The sequence below is a fragment of the Cherax quadricarinatus genome, chromosome 55 (assembly GCF_038502225.1).
Source record: "Cherax quadricarinatus isolate ZL_2023a chromosome 55, ASM3850222v1, whole genome shotgun sequence".
NCBI classification, from domain to species: domain Eukaryota; kingdom Metazoa; phylum Arthropoda; class Malacostraca; order Decapoda; family Parastacidae; genus Cherax; species Cherax quadricarinatus.
This window is the reverse complement of record NC_091346.1, coordinates 12,027,838-12,055,670: the sequence shown is the minus strand read 5'-3', so window position 1 is coordinate 12,055,670 and position 27,833 is coordinate 12,027,838. Positions and strand designations below refer to the sequence as shown.

General features: G+C 39.9%; 1 protein-coding gene across 11 annotated transcripts in view; it reads left to right on the top strand.

The window, feature by feature from the left end:
* LOC128699014 (transcription factor A, mitochondrial) overlaps window positions 1–27,833 on the top strand; it is a 168,295-nt gene that overhangs the window by 12,472 nt on the left and 127,990 nt on the right. For 8 of the 11 annotated variants that reach the window (XR_011393530.1, XR_011393532.1, XR_011393529.1 and 5 more), the window contains exons 2-3: window positions 14,588–14,749; window positions 17,995–18,137. Coding sequence is in view for 6 of the 11 variants with exons in the window: in XM_070096817.1 (XP_069952918.1) it covers window positions 14,588–14,749; window positions 17,995–18,137 (305 nt within the window). In the remaining 5 variants the exon portion in view is untranslated. The remainder of the gene's footprint in view (window positions 1–14,587; window positions 14,750–17,994; window positions 18,138–27,833) is intronic. The other 3 variants (XM_070096819.1, XM_070096821.1, XM_070096822.1) reach the window with 1 other exon arrangement.

The following is a 27,833-nucleotide window of genomic DNA, read 5'->3' as shown; positions in this document are numbered from 1 at the left end:
GTTAAGGATCGTGAGTGTTGACTGGAAGTCTCACTGTTTGGTTTGGCCACCAAGTGAGAGACACCTTGACATGTTTTGTGAAGTTTCCTGCCTGGTGTACGCCTGACTGCTCTGGGTTTGGCTCTACTCTCGTCTCCTGATCAGGAAGATGCCACCCTGGAGTACCAGTTGCTTGCTGGATTACCGCAGCAGAGGCACAGGCCTGTTGGTGCGGGCTTTCACAGTGGGCATTGTGTGCAATTTTTGCATTGTAATGTGTATTGTTTAAAAGTCACTAAAATTGTAAATAGTTACACACTTGAGTATATGGGTATGGTTAAAATGCTTTTCTAAAAAATTCTGCAATCTGTTGTAAATAACAGTAAAGTGAAGAGTAGTTATGGTGCTAGGAAATATGTAGCATTTCTAGTAGTCTTGTTTACCGCCTTCAGACTTAAGCAATATACTTTTTACTAGCCGTATCCTGAGGGACACGGCTAGCTTTTGTGAGACTTCGTCTGGAGGTGGGGGTGTTATGGGGCTATAGGACCCAACATGTATTTATAAGTAACAGTTACTCTGGAATACCTAATTATATTGAATTGATGGGGACTTTGCTCTAAATGTCAGAAGGACTGATCAACCTTATGACTGAGAGGCAGCTGGGTCAAGCCTATTTTTCTCAATATAATAGGTTATACTATAGACACATAAACACACAATTTAAATAAGTAGTTTATAAAGTTGTATTTCCTTTTGTAAAAGTAAAATTAAGGTGTGGTAGAATTGTGGTAACTGGAGAATTGTGCTTGGCAACAGTCTTTTGTTTTGGTGGGAGGAGCTTAGCCTCTCTCTCTCTCTCCCTCTCACTGACTCACTCTCTCTGTGGCTGACCTTCAACCTGGCAGGATCTCTGGGTCCTTCTTCTATCTTTTGGGGCATTATGTGTGCTCCAGGGGTGAGTTTTTATAATTTAAGTTGTGACCACCATACCCAGGGTGACTAAAGTGTGTCAAAACACTGGTTAGCCCAGAGTTATGTCAAGAAGAGAGGACAAAAGTTGTTGGGATACACCATGTGGGAGAACAGATATGGAGTGTGTAGATTTCTGTTTTGAAAATGTGAGGCTGTGATTGTATATTCTGTACATATCTATTGAGAATACAGTTATATTTTTATAGTAGTAGTTTACATAACCTGTGAAGAGGGCTGGTGAAAGGGTATCAGAGACACTCAAGATGATCAGCCATGATGTAAGTATTACCCCTAGACAGATAAGGCCATTAAGTAAAAGCTACCCCACACTAGAACATGTAGTGAGAACCTTACTATCAAAGTAATAAGGGACAACCAACGTAACAAATACCAAGAGGCACTTAAGGTCCAATTTCTTTTCCATTAGGTAATTTTTCACATTGGGGGCAAATGCATGGTGTAACCAGTCATCGAAAAGGTCCCTAGTGACCCATGCCTTACTGTTTGCCCTCCACAGCACACACAAATTACCCTTGACAATATTGTTTTTTCTGAACACTCTGGGAGTTTCAGAGTGATACACCAATAAAGGCTTCACTTTGCAATCACCACAAGCATTACCACACATCAGAAGAGTGAGCCTGTCTTTCATAGGCTTATGTCCTGGGAGTGCCTTTTCCTCCTGAGTAATGTAGGTCCTGCTTGGCATTTTCTTCCAAAACAGGCCTATTTCGTCACAATTAAACACTTGTTCAGGTTTCAATTCTTCACTGTCTCTGTACTCCTTGAATTTCTTCACATATTTTTCAGCCACTTTTTGGTCCAAACTGGCAGCCTCACCATGCCTTATCACACTATGTATGCCACTACGATTCTTAAATCCCTCAAACCAACCTTTGTTGGCCTTAATTCACTCACATCACTAGTTGCAGGCATTTTTCTAATTAAATCGTCATGCAACTTCCTAGCCTTTTCACATATGATCGCTTGAGAGATGGTATCTCCTGCTATCTGTTTTTCGTTTATCCACACCAATAAGTTTCTCAACATCATCTATCACTTGCGATCTCTGTTTCGAAAACAAACTTGCACCTCTTGCAAGAATGGCTTCCTTGATTGCCGTTTTCTTGGCCAAGATAGTAGCGATGGTTGATTGGGGTTTGGTATACAGGTCTCCCTCAACATTCGCGAGGGTTAGGGGATCAAGAGCCTCGCGAATGTTGAAAAAACGTGAATGTTTGGTGCCCCAATATATTGTAGGGAAATATATTACAATACTGCTTCCTTAACTTGTTGAACCATGAACAATCATAAAATGCATGAAAACGTCGTAAATTGTACTAAATATATACATGTTATGCTTTAATAACATTTTTGTTTTTTTTTTTGTTTTATCACACTGGCCGATTCCCACCAAGGCAGGGTGGCCCGAAAAAGAAAAACTTTCACCATCATTCACTCCATCACTGTCTTGCCAGAAGGGTGCTTTACACTACAGTTTTTAAACTGCAACATTAACACCCCTCCTTCAGAGTGCAGGCACTGTACTTCCCATCTCCAGGACTCAAGTCCGGCCTGCCGGTTTCCCTGAATCCCTTCATAAATGTTACTTTGCTCACACTCCAACAGCACGTCAAGTATTAAAAAACATTTGTCTCCATTCACTCCTATCAAACACGCTCACGCATGCCTGCTGGAAGTCCAAGCCCCTCGCACACAAAACCTCCTTTACCCCCTCCCTCCAACCCTTCCTAGGCCGACCCCTACCCCGCCTTCCTTCCACTACAGACTGATACACTCTTGAAGTTATTCTGTTTCGCTCCATTCTCTCTACATGTCCGAACCACCTCAACAACCCTTCCTCAGCCCTCTGGACAACAGTTTTGGTAATCCCGCACCTCCTCCTAACTTCCAATCTACGAATTCTCTGCATTATATTCACACCACACATTGCCCTCAGACATGACATCTCCACTGCCTCCAGCCTTCTCCTCGCTGCAACATTCATCACCCACGCTTCACACCCATATAAGAGCGTTGGTAAAACTATACTCTCATGCATTCCCCTCTTTGCCTCCAAGGACAAAGTTCTTTGTCTCCACAGACTCCTAAGTGCACCACTCACTCTTTTTCCCTCATCAATTCTATGATTCACCTCATCTTTCATAGACCCATCCGCTGACACGTCCACTCCCAAATATCTGAATACGTTCACCTCCTCCATACTCTCTCCCTCCAATCTGATATTCAATCTTTCATCACCTAATCTTTTTGTTATCCTCATAACCTTACTCTTTCCTGTATTCACCTTTAATTTTCTTCTTTTGCACACCCTACCAAATTCATCCACCATCCACAGACTCCACCACTGCCTCCACCAATGCCTCCACCACTTCCTCAACCACTGCGAGTCCCTACTACCCTCCCTCCGACCCCTGCAACTGGCAGCCAGCCCTCCCACCACTCAGTGTGGTGAGTGTTTTGTTTGTTCATTATTTGCTATTAAACTACAGTATAAATAATGTAAACCCATTCATGACTGCGTATTGGAATGGCTATTCGGACAGGTATTGGACGGTGACATCATGTGTTTACTCTTGAACACAGCAAAGAATCAAACATTTCTGCTGCTGCTAATAATAACAATAGTAATAGTAATAATAATAATAATAATAATAATAATACGATATAATTGAAGAAGGAAATTGTACAAAAATACGAGGGAGTGGTTGACACATCATCAGTGTGGCTTTGTTTATGCTGGAGTGAGCATTAGTCTCCCTGCTCTTCCAAACATTTCACAATAATTCAGCGGTTGAGGCAGTGGTATTTAATAACATATATGTTATAAATAATAATAGTACATATTATTAATAACATGTATTATTATTATTATTAATAACATGTATGTTATTAAATACCACTCCCTCAGCCGCTGCCTCAACCACTGCCTCAATCGCTTCCTCAACAGCTGCCTCAACCACTGCCTCAATTGCTGCCTCAATCGCTGCCTCAACAGCTGCCTCACCCACTGCCTCAATTGCTGCCCCAACAGCTGCCTCAACCACTGCCTCAATCGCTGCCTCAACCACTGCCTCAATCGCTGCCTCAACAGCTGCCTCAGCCACTGCCTCTACCACTCCAGTCGCACTCAATCTACAAGCACCAAACACAATGAATTATTGTGAAATGTTTGGAAGAGCAGGGAGACTATTGCTCACTCCAGCATAAACAAAGCCACACTGACGATGTGTCAACCACTCCCTCATATTTTTGTACAACTTCCTTCTTCAATTTTATCGTATTTATTATTATTATTATTATTATTATTATTATTATTATTATTATTACTATTGTTATTATTAGCAGTAGCAGAAATGTTTGATTCTTTGCTGTGTTCAAGAGTAAACACATGATGTCACCGTCCAATACCTGTCCGAATAGCCATTCCAATATGCAGTCATGAATGGGTTTACATTATTTATACTGTAGTTTAACAGCAAATAATGAACAAACAAAACACTCACCACACTGAGTGGTGGGAGGGCTGGCTGCCAGTTGCGGGGGTCGGTGGGAGGGTAGTAGGGACTCGCAGGTGGCGGGAAACTTGAATATGATTTGGCGGCTGGGAATTTGGTGGCTGGGAATTTGGCGGTTGGGAATTCGTGAATGTGTGAAGCCCGCGAAAGCTGGAAACGTGAATGTTGAGTGAGACCTGTACAGCCTGACCAGCTCCGAGACACGCACTCCACTTTCGTACTTAGCTATTATCTCTTTCTTCATTTCCATAGTAATTTTCACCCTTTTTACCACAGGGTTGGCACTAGAAGCTTTCTTGGGGCTCATGGTGACTTATTTTGCAGCTACAAGCACTAAAAACACTTTGATAATACGAAATATACCAAATGTATGCTTAGATGCGACCGCACTGGCTGGTTTGTAAACACTGGCACTCACAGGGCAGCTGAGGCCATGCGTGGGATGCGTCCTGGACAAATCACGTGAGGTGAGTTTTTTATCGTGAGGCAAGGCAAAATTTTTGCATTCAAATGCTTCGTATGGTGGATTTAATGTAACGCGATGCATTCGTAAGGTGGGGGTCCACTGTATATGCGTCAAAAACAGTGGCTTGTAAGATGTATATATACGACCGAAACAGTCAAAGGGTTAATCCACTTATGATATTTTCTTCAAAATTATATAAGAAACATGTTACATAGCATATAAACATGTTGTTTATATGCTGTGGAGGTGTGGTTGCCGGATGGAGGGAAAACATTACATAATACAGTGGACCCCCGGTTAACAATATTTTTTCACTCCAGAAGTATGTTCAGGTGCCAGTACTGACCGAATTTGTTCCCATAAGGAATATTGTGAAGTAGATTAGTCCATTTCAGACCCCCAAACATACACGTACAAACGCACTTACATGAATACACTTACATAATTGGTCGCATTCGGAGGTGATCGTTATGCGGGGGTCCACTGTACTAACAATAATCACTCTTGGGATTATTAAATGTCTTATTTTACGTTAATATAGACATTTTCGTTAATCCATCTATGATATTTTCTTCAAAATTATATAAGAAACATGTTACATAGCATATAAGCATTTTATGTTTATACAGTGGAACCTCTACTTGTGAGTTTAATCCGTTTCATGACTTTGCTCGCAACTGGATTTGCTTGTTTGCAGAGTCAATTATGCTCATTTAAATTAACCATTTCAGAGTTTCGGCCGTACTAGTACGGCTTACGCACCATGTTTTTTTGACATACTAGTACGCCTAAATTCTAACGCCCTCAAATCTAGTGAGAGAAAGCTGGTAGGCTTACATATGAAAGAATGGGTCTATGTGGTCAGTGTGCGCAGTATAAAAAAAATCCTGCAGCACACAGTGCGTAATGAGAAAAAAAACTTTGACCGTGTTTTTAGATTAAAACAGCGACTTTGCACTGTATTTTCGTATGGTATTTATTGCTGTATTCTAGTTTTCCTGGTCTCATTTTATAGAATGGAAGACATATTACAGAAATTGAGATGATTTTGACTGGTTTTACAATGAAAAATTCCTTGAAATTGAGCTCAAAGTAGCAGAAATGTTCGATTTTTACCAAAGTTCAAAAGTAAACAAATCGTGCTAAGCATCCAATACACATCAACTGGTGTGTCTAATATTCTTTCACAAGTGCGCCGATATTATTTATACCATTTCTAGACTAATGCAGTAGTCTGCATAACAGTAAATCTTCTATTTTTTGTGAGAATAAAAATTCAAAGTGGAAAGCAAAAGAATGTAAGAGGGACGTGGGGACATGACTAATGAACAGAGGAAATGTTATTTTAGTGCCAGGAATGTCTTTCTTGTTTATTCTGGACCCTATTTGGAAATTGGCATCTTTAGAAATTTGTGTGAAATTGGCAAAATTGCTAAATTCTGACCACTGTATTGGATAGTTGAAATCGGTAAATGGGTAGTTTCTTGTACTCATTCGATAGAAAAAATGGAGTTCTAGCGAAATAATTATGATTTTTGTTGACTAGTACAATGGAATTGGCTGAAAATAGGGCTCAAAGTGGGCAAAATTGCCAATGCGTAAACATTGTCGAGACCGCTAACTTCGCGAGAGCATAATTCCGTAAATTTTCCATCAAATTTCATACTTTTGGTGTCATTATGATCTGGAAAAGATTCTCTATCTTTTCATAAGAATTTTTTTTTTTTTTTTTTTAAATTTGGCGACCCTGAGAACAAGTCTCGGAGAGGGCCTGGCGACCCTGAAAGGTTTAATTGAAATGCAATTAATCTGTTCCAGTGGAATTCTGTGCTTCAATAATTTTGCTAATATCAACTCTACAGCTTTTATATCTATCTCACTTCATCTAATATGACATAATAAACAATATAAATAACATAGAAACCTGATTTATATGCTCTAAAATGAATAAAATATGTAATTCATGTAATGGTATGGGTGATGTCGATGGTGGACAAGAGTTTGTCTGGAGACCAGACAAAATATTCTTGAATAATTTCGCTAATATCATCTATACGGCTTATTTATCTATCACAGTTCATCTAGTGTGACATATTAAACAATATAAATAACAAAGAAACTTGATATATACTCTAGAATGAATAAAATATGTCATTATATATGTGGCGGCGGCAGCGGCTGACGAGTGTTTGTCTAAAGACCAGACAAAATACTTCTTGAATATTTCGCTAATATCATCTGTATGGCTTATTTATCTATCACAGTTCATCTGATATGAAATAATAAACAATATAAATAACACAGAAACCTGATACAGAGGTCCCTTAATAATCGTCCGGCTCGATAGTCGTCCTTTTCGGAAATCGTCGTGTTATTCTCGTCCAAACATTGGCTCGCAAATGGTCGGTTTACTCGCTAATCGTCCTTTGTCCGGGATGCGTACTCATGCTCTGAGCCGCCTCGGCCTCCCTTCCCAGCCATTATGCCATTGTTTACCAGTGAGTGACGGTCCCCTCACTTGTTCATACGAAATATTTCATGATATTCCATTCATTTTAGTGCTTGCGAGTGCTAAATAAGCTACAATGGCTCCAAAGAAAGCTCCTAGTGCCAAGCCTTTGGTAAAGAAAGTGAGAAATACGATTGAATTTAAGAAAAACATCATTGAACAATATGAAAGTGGCGTACATGTGGCCGAACTGGCCAGCTGAGGAGCTGCAAGAGCTTCAGCAGGAACAGGAACAGATCACAGCTCAGAATCTTGCTGCAGAGGAGGAGGAAGAAAGATGGAAGAAGGTACCTTCTTCAGAAATTAAGGAGATTTTTGAAATGTGGGGTAGGATGGAAAGATTTATGGAGAAACATCACCCTGAGAAGGATGTTGAAAGCCATATCGACAGCTTGTACAGTGACAGAGTCTTGGCCCATTTTAGGGAAGTTTTAAAGAGATGCCAGAAACAGAGCTCTCTGGACACTTTTTTCGTGAGACAGGACTCCAGTGACTCAAGCTGGTCCTAGTGGCATTAAGAAACAGAGAAGAGAAGTAACCCCAGAAAAGCACTTGGTACCTGAGGTGTTGATGGAAGGGGATTCCCCTTCCAAACAGTAACTAATCCAATCTCTCTCCTCCTCCAGTCTTCTATACACTAAGAAGAATCGCCAATAAAGTAAGTGTTATGCTGTTAATGTTTCATTCATCATGTCCCATTGTATTGTTTATGTACTACATCTATATTTCATGTAAAAAAAATTTTTTGTTTTAATACTTCTGGGTGTCAGGAATGGATTAATTGTATTTACATTATTTCTTATGGGTAAAATTGATTCGATAATTGTCTTTTTCGATAATCGTCACACTTCCAGGAACGGATTAACGACGATAAATGAGGGACCACTGTATGTACTCTAGAATGAATAAAATATACCATTATGTAACAGGTGGAGGCAGCCACAACCGCTCCCTCTATGTTATGGTAAACACTGCCACCTAGTGACAGCCTTTTGAAGCCGTCTATTATTATAATTATTATTATGTAGTACATTATTATATGTATTATATTATTATTTTTATTGTATTATATTATTATACATACTATTATTATTATACATATTATTAGTATTATTATTATTATTATTATTATTACAATATAAATAATTTGTAATTTTTATTTATGCAAAAAATATAAGATTTACTGTTATGCCTTATTGCAATAATTGTATAAATAATGTCAACCCATTCACGACTGCATATTGGAATGGACATTTGTTTACTCTTGAACATAGCCAAAACAATCGAACATTTCTCCTGTGTTGAGCTCAATTTCAAGGCACTTTTCCTCATGAAAGCAATCAAAATCATATCTATTTCTGTAATATATCTTTCATTCTATCAAATGAGACCAAAAAAACGAGAATACAACCATAAAATCCATACGAAAATACCACTAAGGGGTGGCTAATTGTTGAGGAGTGAACTCCATTATTTATTTAGATTTCTTTCATTTTTGGTGTACGTTAAGAAGCATCTTTCCATCATACATTGCCCAAGTTTCAATAAGATAGTCCAGCAAACAAATGAGATACAATTCCCTAGATCAAGAGCAAGAGCCCCTCACCAGTGTCAAGGAACCTGCCTTGAGGTAAGCTCGCTTATGGAAATTTTGCTCGCGTATGGAAACAAAAAATTGACCCATTGACTGGTCGTATTTGGAAAAACTTGTACATAGATGCACTCACAAGTAGAGGTTCCACTGTATACTACTATGGAGGTGTGGTAGCCGGGTGGAGGGAAAACATTATGTCACTCCTCTTAATACATAATGCTTTTGTTTACAATTCTCGGCATGAATTATTCATTACTTCTCCCTTTGTTTATGAGGGCATCTAAAGGTAGTTGTTATAAACGATTAAAATCAGTGAACATGATATGTCGATGGTAATAATATGGCTCTGGGCCACATTAAATATTGCGTAGCTGTGTAGGTAAGTGTAGGTATGTAGCTCAGGCAGACTATAGTACAGTGGACCCCCAGTATTCGATGGCATCGGTATTCGATAAATCTGGTTTTCGATGCATTATATTGCAAAAAATTTTCCTCGGTATTCGATACGATTCGTACAAGATCTGTCCACGTGTGGCCTGAACTGCCCCGTGTGTGCCAGTGTTTACAAGCCAGCCAGTGTGCGCGCATCTAAGGATACATTCAGTACATTCCATATTATCCATATTATCACTGTGTTTGGTGCTTGTTTCTGCAAAATAAGTCACCATGGGCCCCAAGAAAGCTTCTAGTGCCAACCCTTCGAGAAAAAAGTCGCTAATGACTTATGAAATGAAGAAAGAGATAATTGCAAAGTACGAAAGTGGAGTGCGTGTGTCGGAGCTGGTCAGGTTGTATAATAAACCCCAATCAACCATCTCTACTATAGTGACCAGGAAAACGGCAATCAAGGAAGCTGTTCTTGCAAAAGGTGCAACTGTGATTACGAAACAGCTACCGCAAGTGTTAGAAAATGTTGAGACATTGTTATTGGTGTGGATAAATGAAAAACAGATAACAGGAGATAGCATCTCTCAAGCGATCATTTGTGAAAAGGCTAGGCAGTTGCATGACGATTTGGTAAAGAAATTGCCTGCAACTAGTGGTGATGTGAGTGAATTTAAGGCCAGCAAAGGTTGGTTTGAAAGATTTAAGAATCGTAGTGGCATACATAGTGTGATTAGGCATGGTGAGGCTGCCAGTTATGTTGTGCAACAGAAGTCCAGTGACTCTCAAGCTGGTCCTAGTGGCATTAATAGAAGAAGGGAAGTAACCCCGGAAAAGGACTTGCTACCTCAAGCCCTAATGGAAGGGGATTCCCCTTCTAAACACGAACACCTCTCCCCTCCTCCCATCCCATCAATCATCACCAGATCTTCATTAAAGGTAAGTGTCAATTATTTTATTGTTTTTGTAATTATTCTATTGCATTAAACTTAATATTTCATGTAGTAAAATTTTTTTTTTTCATACTTTTGGGTGTCTTGCACGGATTAATTTGATTTCAATTATTTCTTATGAGGAAAATTGATTCGGTTTTCGATATTATCGGTATTCGATGAGCTCTCAGGAATGGATTAATATCGAATACCGGGGGTCCACTGTATACCTACATTATTGTAACTGATAATTATATGTACAGTGGACCCCCGCATACCGGACGCCTTGCATAACAGACAATCCGCATACCGGACGCTTTGATTGCTAAAATTTTGCCTCGCATACTGCCCAAAAACCCGCTCAGCGCCCTTCGTCCAAGACGCGTCCAATGTGCGGCCTGAGCCAGCCTCATATGTTCCGCCGGTGGCATTGTTTACCAGCCAGCCTCCGCGGTAACATTCAAGCATACAATCGGAATATTTCGTATTATTACAGTGTTTTCGGTGCTTTATCTGGAAAATAAGTGACCATGGGCCCCAAGAAAGCTTCTAGTTCCAACCCTACAGCAATAAGGGTTAGAATTCCAATAGAGATGAAGAAAGAGATCATTGATAAGTATGAAAGTGGAGTGCGTATCACCGACCTGGTCAGGTTGTACAAGAAACCCAAATCAACCATCTCTACTATTGTGGGCAACAGAAAGGCAATCAAGGAAGCTGTTCTTGCCAAAGGTTTAACTGTGTTTTCGAAACAGAGATCGCAAGTGATGGAAGATGTTGAGAGACTCTTATTGGTGTGGATAAATGAAAAACAGCTAGCAGGAGATAGCGTTTCTCAAGCGATCATAAGCGAAAAGGCTAGGAAGTTGCATGAGGATTTAATTAAAAAAAGGCCTGCAACTAGTGATGATGTGAGTGAATTTAAGGCCAGCAAAGGTTGGTTTGAGAGATTTAAGAAGCGTAGTGGCATACATAGTGTGATAAGGCATGGTGAGGCTGCCAGTTCGGACCACAAAGCGGCTGAAAAATATGTGCAGGAATTCAAGGAGTGCATAGAAACTGAAGGACTGAAACCTGAACAAGTGTTTAATTGTGATGAAACAGGCCTGTTTTGGAAGAAAATGCCAAGCAGGACCTACATTACTCAGGAGGAAAAGGCACTCCCAGGACATAAGCCTATGAAAGACAGGCTTACTTTGTTGATGTGTTCCAATGCTACTGGTGATTGCAAAGTGAAGCCTTTATTAGTGTATCACTCTGAAACTCCCAGACCGTTCAGGCAAAAGAATGTCCTCAAGGAAAATTTGTGTGTGCTGTGGAGGGCAAACAGTAAGGCATGGGTCACTAGGGACTTTTTCTATGACTGATTACACCATGCATTTGCCCCCAATGTGAAAGATTACCTAACTGAAAAGAAATTAGAACTTAAGTGCCTCCTGGTGTTAGACAATGCCCCTGGTCATCCTACAGACGTGGCAGAGCGACTTTATGGGGACATGAAATTCATTAACATCAAGTTTTTGCCTCCTAATACCACTCCTCTCCTGCAGCCCATGGACCAGCAGGTTATTGCAAACTTCAAAAAACTGTACACAAAAACTCTGTTTGAAAGGTGCTTTGTAGTAACCTCAGAAACTCAACTGACTCTAAGAGACTTTTGGAGAGATCACTTTAATATCCTCAATTGTATAAACCTTATAGGTAAGGCTTGGGAGGGAGTGACTAAGAAGACCTTGAACTCTGCTTGGAAGAAACTGTGACCAGAATGTGTAGTCAAAAGGGATTTTGAAGGGTTTGAGGCTATCCCTGAGAGGAGTATGCCAGTTGAGGAATCAATTGTGGCATTGGGGAAGTCCTTGGGGTTGGAGGTTAGTGGGGAGGATGTGGAAGAGTTGGTGGAGGACGACAATGAAGAACTAACCACTGATGAGGTGATAGATCAACTTCAAGAGCAAGAGGCCAGACCTGAGGAAACTGGTTCAAAGGAGGGGAGAGAGAAATTGAAGGAATTGCCTACTACAAAGATTAAGGAAATGTGTGCAAAATGGCTTGAAGTGCAAACCTTTTTTGATGAAAATCACCCTCACACTGTATGTGTACCATTACCTAAGTTTGCCTTCACTCAGGGCGTCATTTCTTCTAAAAATGGTGTTACAGGAGAATGGGAGTGTTTCTCTTTATTTATTCTACTGTATCACCGTGGAGATGACTTATACACAATGTAAAATGACGAAAACCAGACACGTTCATCTGGTTTGTTTACATTATGTATGGGTGGGGTGGGAAGGGCTTCCCTGCCTGGCTTCCCATGCTTCCCAAACTTGACTTCCTACAAATAAAACTCACCTCTCACCCTACATTAAGACTACAAATATTTTAAGGTAATTAATGAATGTACTCTATATGTATTTGATCGCTCTTGGGAGCTTTAATTAAATCTAGTATATTACATGTGTGTGAGGTGGGGAGGGCTGCCCTGGCTGGCTACCCATACTTCCCAAACCTGACTTAAATAATAAAACTCACCTCTCACCCTACATTAAGATTACAAATATTTTAAGGTAATGACTCAACAAATCGTAATGACACGATTGCAAACAAACCATACCCCCGGCCGGGATTGAACCCTCGGTCATAGAGTCTCAAAACTCCAGCCCGTCGCGTTAGCCACTAGACCAGCTAGCCACAATAAGATTCATCCAACTAGGTATATTTCTACACCATAGGAAGGTTAGCACAGGCACCACTGTGACCACAAATGCAAGTTTTTACAGACGAATCTCCAGCTAGCGTGGCCGTGACGAACTCTAGCTCAAGTCCCTTCACTGCCGTCAACATGACTCAAGAAATCGTAATGACACGATTGCAAACAAACCATACCCCCGGCCGGGATTGAACCCGTGGTCATAGAGTCTCAAAACTCCAGCCCGTCGCGTTAGCCACTAGACCAGCTAGCCACAATAAGATTCATCCAACTAGGTATATTTCTACACCATAGAAAGGTTAGCACAGGCACCACTGTGATCACAAATGCAAGTTTTTACAGACGAATCTCCAGCTAGCGTGGCCGTGACGAACTCTAGCTCAAGTCCCTTCACTGCCGTCAACATGACTCAAGAAATCGTAATGACACGATTGCAAACAAACCATACCCCCGGCCGGGATTGAACCCGCGGTCATAGAGTCTCAAAACTCCAGCCCGTCGCGTTAGCCACTAGACCAACTAGCCACAATAAGATTCATCCAACTAGGTATATTTCTACACCATAGGAAGGTTAGCACAGGCACCAGGTGAGTGGCAAGGATGTGGAAGACCACAGGGAAGAGCTAACCACTGAAGAGTTGGAAGAGCTTCATCTGGAACAGTATCAGACCACAGCTCAGGAACTTGCTTCAGAGGAGGAGGAAGAGAGAGTGGATGAGGTGCCTTCTTCAAAGATTAAGGAGATTTGCACCAAGTGAAATGATGTGGAGAAGTACCACCCTGAGCAAGTTGAAACAAGCCATCTTTGCAACAAGTTCAGTGACAGAACCATGTCCCATTTTAGGAAAATCTTAATGAGGTGCCAGAAACAGAGAACTGTGGACAGTTATTTTGTGAGACAGGGGTCCAGTGACTCTCAAGCTGGTCCTAGTGGCATTAAAAGATAAGGGAAGTAACCCCAGAGAGGGTTTGATACCTAAAGTCCTTATGGAGGGGGATTTCCCTTCCAAACACTAACACCAACTCCCTCTCTCCTTCTCCCTATCTTCCAGATGCCATCACCAATCTTCAATAAATGTAAGAAAAAATGTTATTTTATATGTTTATTTAAATTTATTAATAATTGTACACTATATTTGTTGTGTTTATGTAAAACTATAATGCAATACTGTCTATAAAATGTATTTTTTTGTGAATATTTTTGGGTTTCTAGAACGGATTGATTGTATTTCCATTATTTCTCATGGGAAATATTGCTTCGCCTTTCAGACTTTTCAACTTTAGAACTAGCTTCTGGAACGGATTAAATTTGAGATTCCACTGTACCTAATATTATTCTGGAATAAATATGTTAGGTAGATATTATTTATTGATAGTAATAGTATAATTATATAATAACAAATATAGAAGCATTGCTTTGAAACAGGGTCTAGACCAGCTGATGATGCATTACCGTCAATTGTATAATGTACTGCAGAGTAAAAGAGTCCAGAGTTCCATTACAGAATTTATGCACACTCCAACACAACCATCGACTTCAGTAATAGAACCTCAACCATCCACTTCTGCCGACACCCAACAACTATCCACTTCAGCCCAGTAGAACAACACTGTCCATATCCTTTCTCTTCACAATCATCCACAGACACCATTACTCACAATTTAAGGTAGAAATACTCTTGTTTCTATTGCATTTGTAGTCTTAAGCAGTGATATATCACGACAGTGCACTACAATTACATTTTCACGTTTATCTTGTAAGATCTGGAGGTCTAAAAAAAAGTTGTTTGGCTTTTTGGGGGCTCCCAGGAACACAACCCCATTTTTCCCGTAAGTTCTTCAGTTTGTCTAACACGGCGTTTTCAGGAACATAACTACCATGTTAACCCTTTGACTGTTTCCGACGTATAAATACGTCTTACGAGCCAATGTTTCTGACGTATTTATACGCATAAATTCTAGCAGCTTCAAATCAAGCAGGAGAAAGCTGGTAGGCCCACATGTGAGAGAATGGGTCTCCATGGTCAGTGTGCACCATATAAAAAAAATCGGGGAGCCAGTGGTGCATTGTGGGAATGCCATTTCAGTTGTCATTTTTCAGCATGTCTAGCGGTAAGAAATATGTGATTCCCCAGCAAATCTGGGACTCTTCTCTTCCCAAGTGATGCTCTAACACAGATGGAAGTGTCAGTGAAGATCAATTTCATGATTTGGAGGAGTTTGAGACCAAAAGCAATGGAAGAGGAGGAGGGGAGGAAGAGGAGGAGGAGGAGGAGGAGGAGGGAAGGAAGAGGAGGAGGAGGAGGAGGAAGAGGAGGAGGAGAAGAGGAGGAGGAGGAGGAAGAAGAAGATGTAATAATATTGTTCCCTTGAAGCAAGAAAAAAAAAAGTCCACCCCATGACAGTGACAAGATAAGGGGAGATAACATCTGATAAGAGCTGACTTTGATGAGCGTAAAGGAGGGTAATATTACATGACCATCGCCCTACCTTCATTTTTGCTGGTACACAAACATTTCTGTCTGTCTATTTGTCTGTCTGTCAAGCTCCCTGTCTGTCCATCTAGCTCTCTGTCTCAGAGAGAGCCACAAGACTGTGTCATCACGTTTACTCACATCTTCAAGCAGAGTATAGCACTTTGTCTGGATTTCTTGGGTTATCCTAGGTAATTTACACTATGTATACTTGTATTTATGTGTACCTGTGAGACAGAGATAGGCAGACAGATAGAAAGAGAGACAGATTGAAAGGTATAGAATGAGGGAGAAAGATAATTAGATAGAATGGAGGAGGGGAAGCAGCATCCGACCCCATTGTTTTGACAGGCGGTAGGGGTAGCGACTAATGAGACAATATGTCACTTTGACAGCTGCCGACTTCTGACTCAAAACAATTATAAGCCACACACTCGCACACAAGACAAGGAGGAGGAGAAGGAGGAGGAGGAGAAGGAGAAGGAGGAGGAGAAGGAGAAGAGGGAGGACGAGAAGGAGGAGGAGGAGGAGGAGGAAGAAGAGGAGGAGGAGGAGGAGGAGGAGAAGGAGGAGGAGGAGGAGGAGGAAGAAGAGGAGGAGGAGAAGGAGGAGGAGAAGGAGGAGGAGAAGAAGGAGGAGGAGAAGGAGAAGGAGGAGGAGGAGAAGGAGGAGGAGGAGGAGAAGGAGAAGGAGAAGGAGGAGAAGGAGGAGGAGGAGAAGGAGGATGAGAAGGAGGAGGAGGAGGAGGAGGAGGATGATTGTTTGTTTGTTTTTGTAAACAAGTTTTGTAAACAATATACTGATAATTATGTTTGTGTGCTTATTGTGTTGTATACAACGAGTGTATATATATACATTGCACCTTACTTTGGTCTCATAGGCCACATAAGTTATGTGAAAAAATAAAATAGTGAAAAAAACAAAAAACCTTCAATTACAAGTAAACTAAATAAAGTTTACCGGGTGAGCGGCAGTCGCCGCTGTTGCCATACGCGGCTCATTTTCTGCAAACTTCACGGCTCTATATCTCGGTAAGTACCGATGGCAAAATTTTTTTTTTTGGACTAAAACACTCAGAAAAATAATCTTAACATTTTCATAAGAAAAAATAATTTTTTTTTTTTTGAATATTTGGCGATATAGAATGACAGTTTCAGAGAGGGGCCTGAAACAGTCAAAGGGTTAAACGATGGTCTACTGTATATATTTTCTTTTGAAAATTCTTTGACATTGTGAGGAAGTTTGTGAGCAGGGGTCTCGACATTCAAAGGGTTTAAGATCTCGACTTTTATTTAGTTGGTCTGCACTCATCCAGTTGTAATCCCAAAGTGCTATTGAGAAGCCACATAATTTATAGGGTAACCAGATTAGAATACTCTAACAAACTGTTACAAAACCAGAAGCAAGCTTGATGCTAGAGGGGGATCAATAAGTTGACCTTTTAGTATTATCTGGAGATATCTTCACTTAGTAGATGTCACATTTTGTAACAAGGTTGTCTCAGAATGGATGAGAGGGAGGAATAAAGGTTTGAGTGCTAAGGTCTTGAACATCCAGTAAGCTTGTATGAGCAATATGTCTGAGTGAGTACAGACAAGTGGTTTTTATGATTTGACATGCTTTTGAAGTGTGAGCAGGGAAATTTTTGTGAAATGATTCAGGGGAACTTGGTAGCCAGACTTGAGTCCTGGGGGTGGGAAGTACAGTGCCTGCACCCTAAAGAATGACTTAGGAGAGACATCATGCTATGATGTCAGCACCCTTCTGACAAGAGATTACGTGAATTATGGTCTAAAGACTTCCTCCTTGTTTGGGGTCACCCTACCTCACTGAGAGTCAGCTAGGAGTGGGAGTATGAAAGGTGTAACTCAGAGGGTGGAGGAGGGCTTCTTACGATGGTTTAGTTACTTAGAAATCATGGAACACAGTACTTTGACCATGAAGTCAAATTAAGTTGGGCAGAAGGTTAGGCTAAAGGGATGATGAGTTGGTTTTAAAGTGGCATGACTGTAAGCATCCAGCAGGTATGCGAGTGTTAAAAGTGAGCAAGCTGGGTCATTTTGGGGATTTGATGTCTTGTTGGAGTGTGGACAAGGTAACATTTATAAAGGCATACAGGAAACAGTTTAGCCAGACTGCAGTCCTGGAGTTAGGAAGTACAGTTCCAGTACTCTGAAGGATGGGTGTGGATGCTGCATTTCAATTTCTTGAACTGTGATGTCTGTGCACTTCTGGTAAGACAGCTGTTCAATGAATGATGGTGAATGTCCTCCTTCACATCACCCTATCTTTGTGATAAAAAAAAAAATTAAGTTGAGTTTAAGAAAATATATATATATATATGTCGTTTCAAGAATATACATGTACATGTATTTGAAAACTCTTTCTATATGTTAAAGCACTTCCCAAGATATTTTTTCTTCTTTGATTACTTCTAGGTTTGTGTCATCGTACAAGAAGACAATAGCTGAAAAGCTGGGACTGCCAGAACCTCCTAAAAAACCAATATCAAACTATTTTCATTTTCTTGAACATCACCGAGAAGATGTGCTGAAAGAGTTTCCTGATTTACGACAAAAAGGTTAATGCATGTATTTCTTTTATGTACATTATGTGTGTTTTTAGTGCTGTTTTTGTATTTATGAAGACAGAAAAGGACAGGGATAGCATTTTTTTTATAATTACAAAAACAACTATTTATAGCTACAGAAGAAATTTTGTGTTTATCTGATCATTTTTTAAGTCGTCATATATTTTTAAAAACTCCTTATTCGTGTTGCACTAAAGACATCTATTTTTTAACACATCGACTGTCTCCCACTGAAGTAGGGTGACCTGAAAAAAAAACTTTTACCATCATTCACGCCATCACCACCTTGTAGGCATACTGACACTGCAACTTCGGTGTTTCTCTGAACTACAGTATCCCCACTTCTCTTTCACTGTGCTTTGTACCTCCTGGACTTAAATCTAGCTAACCAGTTTTCCTAAATCCCTTATAAATCTGACATTGCTCACTCTCCAGCAGCACTTCAAATCATAGAAACCATTTGCCTCCACCCCCTCCTATCTATCACACTAACACAACTGTTGGATGTCCAAGCCCCTTACATACAAAAACCTTTACTCTCTCCCTCTAACCTTTCTATGATGACCCTGCCTCTCCTTCTCTCCACTACAGATTTATACACCTTCCAGTTCATCATATTTTGCTCCATCCTCTCTAAATGTCCAAACCATTTTAACCACTTTGCTCTCTGTGCTATAAAATTATGCCATGAGCTCACTTCACTCAGATAAACTGAGTAGTAAATTTGGGCCTAGATATGAGAGAATGGGTCTATTCAGCAAATGTCCACCACATGAAAGAAATCCTGCAGGAGCAGTGTATAATTAGAAAAGATATTTTTGTTTAAAACAGTGACTATGCAGTATATTTTTGTGTGGCTTTTATGGTTGTATTTATGGTTTCAGTTGATAGAATGGAAGTTATATTACAAAAATAGAGATGCTTTTGATTCATTTCAGGACTGAAAGTAGCTTGAAATTGAGCTCAAAGTAGTGGAAAAGTTTGATTTTTGCTGGTATTCCAAAGTACATAAATTATGTCACTTGTCCAATACGCATCCAACTGGTTGATCTGATATGCCTTCATGAATGCACTGACATTATTTATACAATTATTGCAATGCAATGGTATGCATATCAGTAAATCTCCTATTTTTGGTGTGAATAGAAATTCAAAAGGGAAAGAAAGCATGATAAACGAAAGGCCTGGGGACATAAGTAATGAACAGAGGATATGTTTTCTAGTGCCAGAAATGTCTTCATTGTTTATTCTGGATCCTATGTTTAAATTAACAGTTTTTTATTTTTGTATGAAGCTGGCCAAATTTCCTATTTCTGATCATGCTATTTGGTAGTTGAAATAGGTAAATTGCAGTTTCTTGTGCTCAATCGATAGAAGGAATACTAGCAAAATTCCTATGGATGTGGTCAACTGGAAGAATGGAATTGGCCAAAAATAGGGCTCAAAGTGAATCGTAAATATCACGGACACTGCTAACTTTACGATAGTGTAATTCCATAAATTTTTCATCAACTTTCATACTTTTGGTTTCATTACCTTCAGAAAAAGATTCTCTCCCATTTTATAAGAAAAAATAATTTTTTTTGTTTTTTTCAACAAGTTGGCCGTCTCTCACCGAGGCAGGGTGACCCAAAAAAGAAAGAAAATCCCCAAAAAGAAAATACTTTCATCATCATTCAACACTTTCACCACACTCACACATTATCACTGCTTTTGCAGAGGTGCTCAGAATACAACAGCTTAGAAGCATATACGTATAAAGATACACAACATATCCCTCCAAACTGCCAATATCCCAAACCCCTCCTTTAAAGTGCAGGCATTGTACTTCCCATTTCCAGGACTCAAGTCCGACTATATGAACATAACCGGTTTCCCTGAATCCCTTCACTAAATATTACCCTGCTCACACTCCAACAGATCGTCAGGTCCCAAGTATCATTCGCCTCCATTCACTCCTATCTAACACGCTGATGCACGCTTGCTGGAGGTCCAAGCCCCTAGCCCACAAAACCTCCTTTACCCCCTCTTTCCAACCCTTTTGAGGACGACCCCTACCCCTCCTTCCTTCCCCTATAGATTTATATGCTTTCCATGTCATTCTACTTTGATCCATTCTCTCTAAATGACCAGACCACCTCAACAACCCCTCTTCTGCCCTCTGACTAATGCTTTTATTAACTCCACACCTTCTCCTAATTTCCACACTCCGAATTTTCTGCATAATATTTACACCACACATTGCCCTTAGACAGGACATCTCCACTGCCTCCAACCGTCTCCTCGCTGCTGCATTTACCACCCAAGCTTCACATCCATATAAGAGTGTTTGTACTACTATACTTTCATACATTCCCTTCTTTGCCTCCATAGATAACGTTTTTTGACTCCACATATACCTCAACGCACCACTCACCTTTTTTCTCTCATCAATTCTATGATTAACCTCATCCTTCATAAATCCATCCGCCGACACGTCAACTCCCAAGTATCTGAAAACATTCACTTCTTCCATACTCCTCCTCCCCAATTTGATATCCAATTTTTCTTTATCTAAATCATTTGATACCCTCATCACCTTACTCTTTTCTATGTTCACTTTCAACTTTCTACCTTTACACACATTCTCAAACTCATCCACTAACCTTTGCAATTTTTCTTTAGAATCTCCCATAAGCACAGTATCATCAGCAAAAAGTAACTGTGTCAATTCCCATTTTGAATTTGATTCCCCATAATTTAATCCCACCCCTCTCCCGAACACCCTAGCATTTACTTCTTTTACAACCCCATCTATAAATATATTAAACAACCATGGTGACATTACACATCCCTGTCTAAGACCTACTTTTACCGGGAAGTATTCTCCCTCTCTTCTACACACCCTAACCTGAGCCTCACTATCCTCATAAAAGCTCTTTACAGCATTTAGTAACTTACCACCTATTCCATATACTTGCAACATCTACCACATTGCTCCTCTATCCACTCTATGATATGCCTTTTCTAAATCCATAAATGCAATAAAAACTTCCCTACCTTTATCTAAATACTGTTCACATATATGCTTCAATGTAAACACTTGATCTACACATCCCCTACCCAGTCTGAAGCCTCCCTACTCATCCGCAATCCTACATTCTGTCTTACCTCTAAATCTTTCAATTATAACCCTACCGTATACTTTTCCTGGTATACTCAGTAAACTTATTCCTCTATAATTTTTACAATCTCTTTTGTCTCCTTTCCCTTTATATAAAGGGACTATACATGCTTTCTGCCAATCCCTAGGTACCTTCCCCTCTTTCATACATTTATTAAACAAAAGTACCAACCACTCCAACACTATATCTCCCCCTGCTTTTAACATTTCTGTCATGATCCCATCAGTTCCAGCTGCTTTACCCCCTTTCATTCTACGTAATGCCTCACGTAGCTCCACCACACTTACATTCTGCTCTTCTTCACTCCTAAAATTTCTTGGATCCTGTGGACAATTTTCAGATCAGGCATCTGGACACTTATGGGTTAAAAACCCCTCCTCAGCCACACACCTCTTTGTAATCCCCAAACTATAAATTCTCTACCTAATATTCTCACCATACATTGTGCTCGGACATAACTTCTCCACTGCCTCCAGCCTCTTCCCTGCAAGTTAGTACCACTGTATTCTTTTTGATTCCATCGATAACCTTTGTGTCCACAGATGCCTCACTGCACCACCCACCTTTTCCTTTTGTCTATGGTATGGTTCGCCTCATTTTTCATAGACCTATCTGCTGACAAGGCATGTACACCCAATTGTTATATGTACTCCTTTGTACAAACATATATCATGCTGATAGAAAATTATTAGTATTATTTAAAATAGCAAATTTGCAGTGTTTTCTTGGATTTTTTTATGCTTTTTAGGCTGTTTCTTGGTATCTTTTGATAAAATGGAAGATATACTACTGAAATGGAGATGATTTAATACATTTATATTGAGTTTAAATAAGTTTGTAAAACTTATTTAAACTCAGTATAAATGTCTAGTTTTAAGTATAGTTACTTTGTTCTTATTATATTGTCTAGTTTTAATTAGCTACTATGTATTAGGATTAGTCTGCCCAAAATGCCTGGGCATGATAGTGGCTATCTTTGTACTTAGCAAATCAAAATTGTAATCACACATTGTAACCTTTACAAAGAAATAAACTATCTAATTAACCCTTTCAGGGTCCAGAGGCCAAATTTCAAGGTGTGCACCAGGGTCCAAGAATTTAAAAAAGAAAAAAAATTATTTTTTCTTATGAAATGATAGAGAATCTTTTTCTGAAGGTAATAAAACAAAAAGTATGAAATTTGATGGAAAATTGACAAAATTGTGCTCTTGCGAATTTTGATGTGTCAGCGATATTTACGCATCGGCGGTTTTGCCGAATTTGACTCCCATTTTAGGCCAATTACATTATTCCAGTCAACCGAATTCTTAGCTATTTCACTAGTATTACTTTTATTCTATCGATTGAGCCCAAGAAATCGCCAAGTCAACTGTTTAAACTACAAAATAAAGTGATCGGAAATTGGTAATTTGGCCAATTTAACACAAAGGTTCAAAATATTCCAATTTCAAAATAGGGTCCAGAATAAACAATCCAGGCATTTCTGGCACTAAACTAACATTTCCTTTGTTCATTAGTTATGTTTTCAGGCTTTACAAATGAATTCCATTTTGATTTTTTATTCACATAATGAATTTTTATTCAAACCAAAAAGTAGAAGATTTACTGTTATGCAATATTGTAATAATTGTATAAATAATATCACCACATTTGTGAATGTATATTAGTCCCACCAGCTGGCATGTATTAGATGTGTGAGGTCATTTGTTTACTCTTGAACATCGGCAAAAATTTAACATTTCTGCTACTTTAGGCTCAGTTTCAAGCCATTTCCAGTACTAAAACCAATCAAAATCATCTCTACTTCTGTTATATAGCTTCTGTTCTATCAAATGAAACCAAGAAAAAGCAAATACATCTATAAAAAACTTACGAAAAAGGACTGCAAAGTCGCTGTTTTAATCGAAAATTGCGGTCTCAGTTTTTTTCTCCTTATGCATTGTGTGCTGCAGGATTTGTTTTGTTTGGTGCACACATACCACACAGATGTATTCTCTCATATCTAGGCCCAAATTTACCGCTCACAGCTTATCAGAGTGAACAGAGCTCATGGCGTAGATCTATGGTTTGGACCATCAACTCAAAGCTGTAGAACTACTGCATGGACCATGAAAGGGTTAAGCTGATTTTCCAAAGGGTGGTTAAGGCCTCCCTACAACCCCCAGTCTGTTTCATGGGTATTTAATAGGCGTGACTTAATTATTGTATGTTGTAAACGTTGAATATTCTTCCCTGATTATATTTTATTATCCGAGAAATAGATTAAATCTTGTATGCTTGTGTGAATAAGAATTCAAAATAGTAAGCTAGTGTAATAATATTGGAAAAGGCTGGGAATGTGACCGACGAACAAAGGAAATGTTGTTTTAGTATCAGGAAGGTCTGTATTTTTTTACGGACTTTATTTTTAAATTAGTATTTTTTTTTATTTTGTGTAAAATTGGCTGAATTAATGAATTCTGATAACTTTATAGAGTAGTCAGAATAGGCCAGTGGGCAGTTTCTTGTGCTCAGTCAATAGAATAAAGGGCATACATGTACTAGCAAAATAGCTAGAATTTAATTAACTGGAATAATGGAATTGGCTTACATATGACTCAAACTGGGCAAAATCACCAGTGCATAAATTTTTTCAAGATCACTAATTTTGCACCTGCATGATTCCATACTTTTGGTGTTATTACTTTCAGAATAAGATTCTCTACTAATTCAGAAAATATTTTTTGGGGGAGGAGAGGGGAAATTTTTGTATTCAGTAGGTCCCCACTTTACGGTGTTTTGCCTTATGAAATTCCGCTAATACACACATTTCCAATTATGACCAAAACTTGTTATACGGCTCCCCCCTTCCCTACCTACCTGACTTTCTAATATGGTAACAGCACGCCACTTTTTTTCGAACCTAATGAAACCAAAAGTATGAAATTTGATAAAAAATTTATGGAATTACACCCTCGCAAAGTTATTGGTCTCGTCGATATGCAGTGGTCCCTCAATAATCGTCCGTAATCCGTTCCTGGAAGTGGGACTATTATCGAAATGGACGATTTACGAATCAATTTTCCCCATAAGAAATAATGTAAATTCAATTAATCCGTTCCTGACACCCAGAAGTATTAAAACAAAAAATTTTTTTTACATGAAATATAGATGTAGTACATAAACAATACAGTGGCACATGATGAATTAAACATTAACAGAATAACACTTACCTTTATTGGCGATTCTTCTTTGTGTATGGAAGACTGGAGAAGGAGACTGATTGGATGAATTACTGTTTGGAAGGGGAATCCCCTTCCATCAACACCTTGGGTACCAATTGCTTTTCTGGGGTTACTTCTCTTCTCTGTTTCTTAATACCACTAGGACCACCTTGAGAGTCACTGGAGTCCTGTCTCGCAAAAAAACTGTCCAGAGAGCTCTGTTTCTGGCGTCTCTTTAAAACTTCCCTAAAATGGGCCAAGACTCTGTCACTGTACAAGTTGCTGATATGGCTTGCAACATCCTTCTCTGGGTGATGTTTCTCCATAAATCTTTCCATCCTACCCCACATTTCAAAAATCTCCTTAATTTCTGAAGAAGGCACCTTCCTCCATCTCTCTTCCTCCTCCTCTGCAGCAAAATTCAGAGCTGCCATCTGTTGCTGTTCCTGCTGAAGCTCTTGCAGCTCCTCAGTGGTTAGCTCTTTGTTGTGGTCCTCCACCAACTCTTCCACATCCTCCAAACTCACATCCAACCCCATGGAAGCCCCCAGTGAGACAATGGATTTAACAATTGACATAGGCTCATCAGGGTCAGCCCCAAACCCTTCAAAATCCCTCTTGTGGACACAATCTGGCCACAATTTTCTCCAAGCAGAGTTCAAAGTCCTGGTAGTCACTCCCTCCCAAGCCTTACCTATAAGGCTTACACAATGGAGAATACTGAAATGTTCTTTCCAAAAATCTCGTAGGGTCAAGTGAGTGTCTGAGGTCACATTCAAGCACCTTTCAAACATTGCTTTGGTGTAGAGTTTTTTAAAGTTTGCAATGACCTACTGGTCCATGGGTTGGAGGAGAGGAGTGGTATTCGGGGGCAAGAACTTTACTGTGATGAACCCAAACTCCTTCAGAATTAAGTCATCCAAGTTTGGAGGATGAGCAGGTGCATTGTCCATTACTAGGAGGCACTTGAGATCCAATTTCTTTTCCAGGAGGTAATTCTTCACACTAGGGCCAAACACTTCATTGAACCACTCTACAAAAATTTCCCTCGTGACCCATGCCTTACTATTAGATTTCCAAAACACACACAATTTACTCTTCATAACATTGTTTTTCCCGAACACTCTGGAATTTTCAGAATGGTACACTAGTAACGGCTTCACTTTGAAATCCTCACAGTAATAGTAAAGCTGGAGGTGCTGTCCTGGGAGACAGTAATGGTGAAGCTGGAGGTGCTGTCCTGGGAGACAGTAATGGTGAAGCTGGAGGTGCTGTCCTGGGAGACAGAAATGGTGAAGCTGGAGATACTGTCCTGGGAGACAGTAATGATGAAGCTGGAGATTTTGTCCAGGTAGTCGGGAATTATACGCAGGAAGGAATACGTATAAATGACCACATAGGGGATAGGAGCCATAGTAGGGAAACAAGTGTAGTCAAAGATAAGATAAAACCAATATTGCAAACTAGAAATACCGCAGGAAATAGCAAACAAGAGGACTCCAATAGCAATAGTGAGGATAAATTACCAAAAACAACTGGTGGGAGCTCCATTGTTGGTGCTAGGGAGGATAGAAGTAAGACAGGGAAACATGCACCAACAGGGAATACAGTCACAGAAACCCAAGGCAAGCGGAAACCAAGCCTGTGCACATACTATGCACTTTATATCTGCTGGCATGGGAAATCTGGAAAAACTGATGGGACGTGCAACTATGACCACCCTAGAAAATGCCATGCCCATATGACAACAGGAAAATGCAAACTCCCTTCCTGTAAGCTTTTTCACCCTGAAATGTGTACCTCTTCAGTACAGGAAAGACTGTGCTATAACTTAAATTGCCAGGCATACCATCTAAAGGGGACAAAAAGATACAAAACATCCAGGCCATGGGAAAACCTGGGTAGCCACAGCCACTCAAGAGGGAGAGGTTTTTTAGTGCCAGGAAGGAAAAAAAACTGGCAGGAAATGGCAGAAATCGTACACCAAATCCAGTCATTCCTGGAGTGGAACCACAGTCGATGGCCTCCACTCCAAACCAACAGATACAGATACTAATGCCGGAAAAAAAATCCCCCCCCAGTACCAACAATACCACCAGTCCGATAACATTCTTCTTTGCAAATATACAGGGTCTAAAGCCAGCAACAAACAACAAAATACCTTTCATCCGTGGACTGCTTGCAGAGGCAAAGGCAATGTTCGCGGCTTTCACTGAGACCCACATAAAGGATCACTTGGACAATGAAATATGGATCCCAGGTTACAACCTATACAGATGTGACAGAGTGAACAGGCAAAAGGGGGGGGTTGGCCTGTACATTGCAGAGTCACTTGTTTGCACAGAACTGCTTAATGCCTCAAATGACGTAGTGGAAGTTTTAGCAGTAAAGGTCGAGAACCAAAACCTAGTCATTGTGGTAGTCTAAAAGCCTCCGGATGCAACATCCCAGCAATTCCAGGAACAGCTGTTAAAAATTGACCACTGTCTGGAAAATCTTCCAGCTCCTGCACCCAACATCTTGCTCCTGGGGGATTTCAACTTAAGGCACCTAAAATGGAGGAATATAGCAAATAATATTGTTGCAGTAATAACACCAGGAGGCAGCTCTGATGAAAACTCACACTCACACGAGCTTTTAAATCTCTGCACAAAATTCAATTTAAACCAGCAAATAATAGAGCCTACTAGACTGGAGAATACACTAGACCTCATATTCACTAACAATGATGATCTGATAAGAAATGTCACCATATCAAAAACAATATACTCAGATCACAACATAATTGAGGTTCAGACATGTATGCGAGGAGCCCCAGACCGACAAAATGAGACTAGTCACGAGGGAGCATTCACCAAATTCAACTTCAATAACAAAAACATAAAGTGGGACCAAGTAAACCAAGTCCTAACCGATATAAGCTGGGAAGATATACTAAGCAACACAGACCCAAACTTATGCCTAGAACAGATTAACTCGGTGGCACTCGATGTATGCACAAGGCTTATTCCTCTAAGAAAAAGGAGGAGTAGATGTAAAATAGAAAGAGACAGGCGCTCCCTTTACAGGCGACGGAAAAGAATAACGGAGCGGCTAAAAGAGGTCAATATATCTGAAATGCGCAGAGAGACACTGGTCAGAGAAATAGCAAGCATCGAACTTAAGCTAAAAGAATCCTTTAGGAGTCAGGAATCGCGGGAAGAACTAAAAGCTATAAATGAAATCGAAAGAAACCCAAAGTATTTCTTCTCCTATGCCAAATCAAAATCGAGAACAACGCCCAGTATTGGGCCCCTACTTAAACAAGATGGGTCCTACAC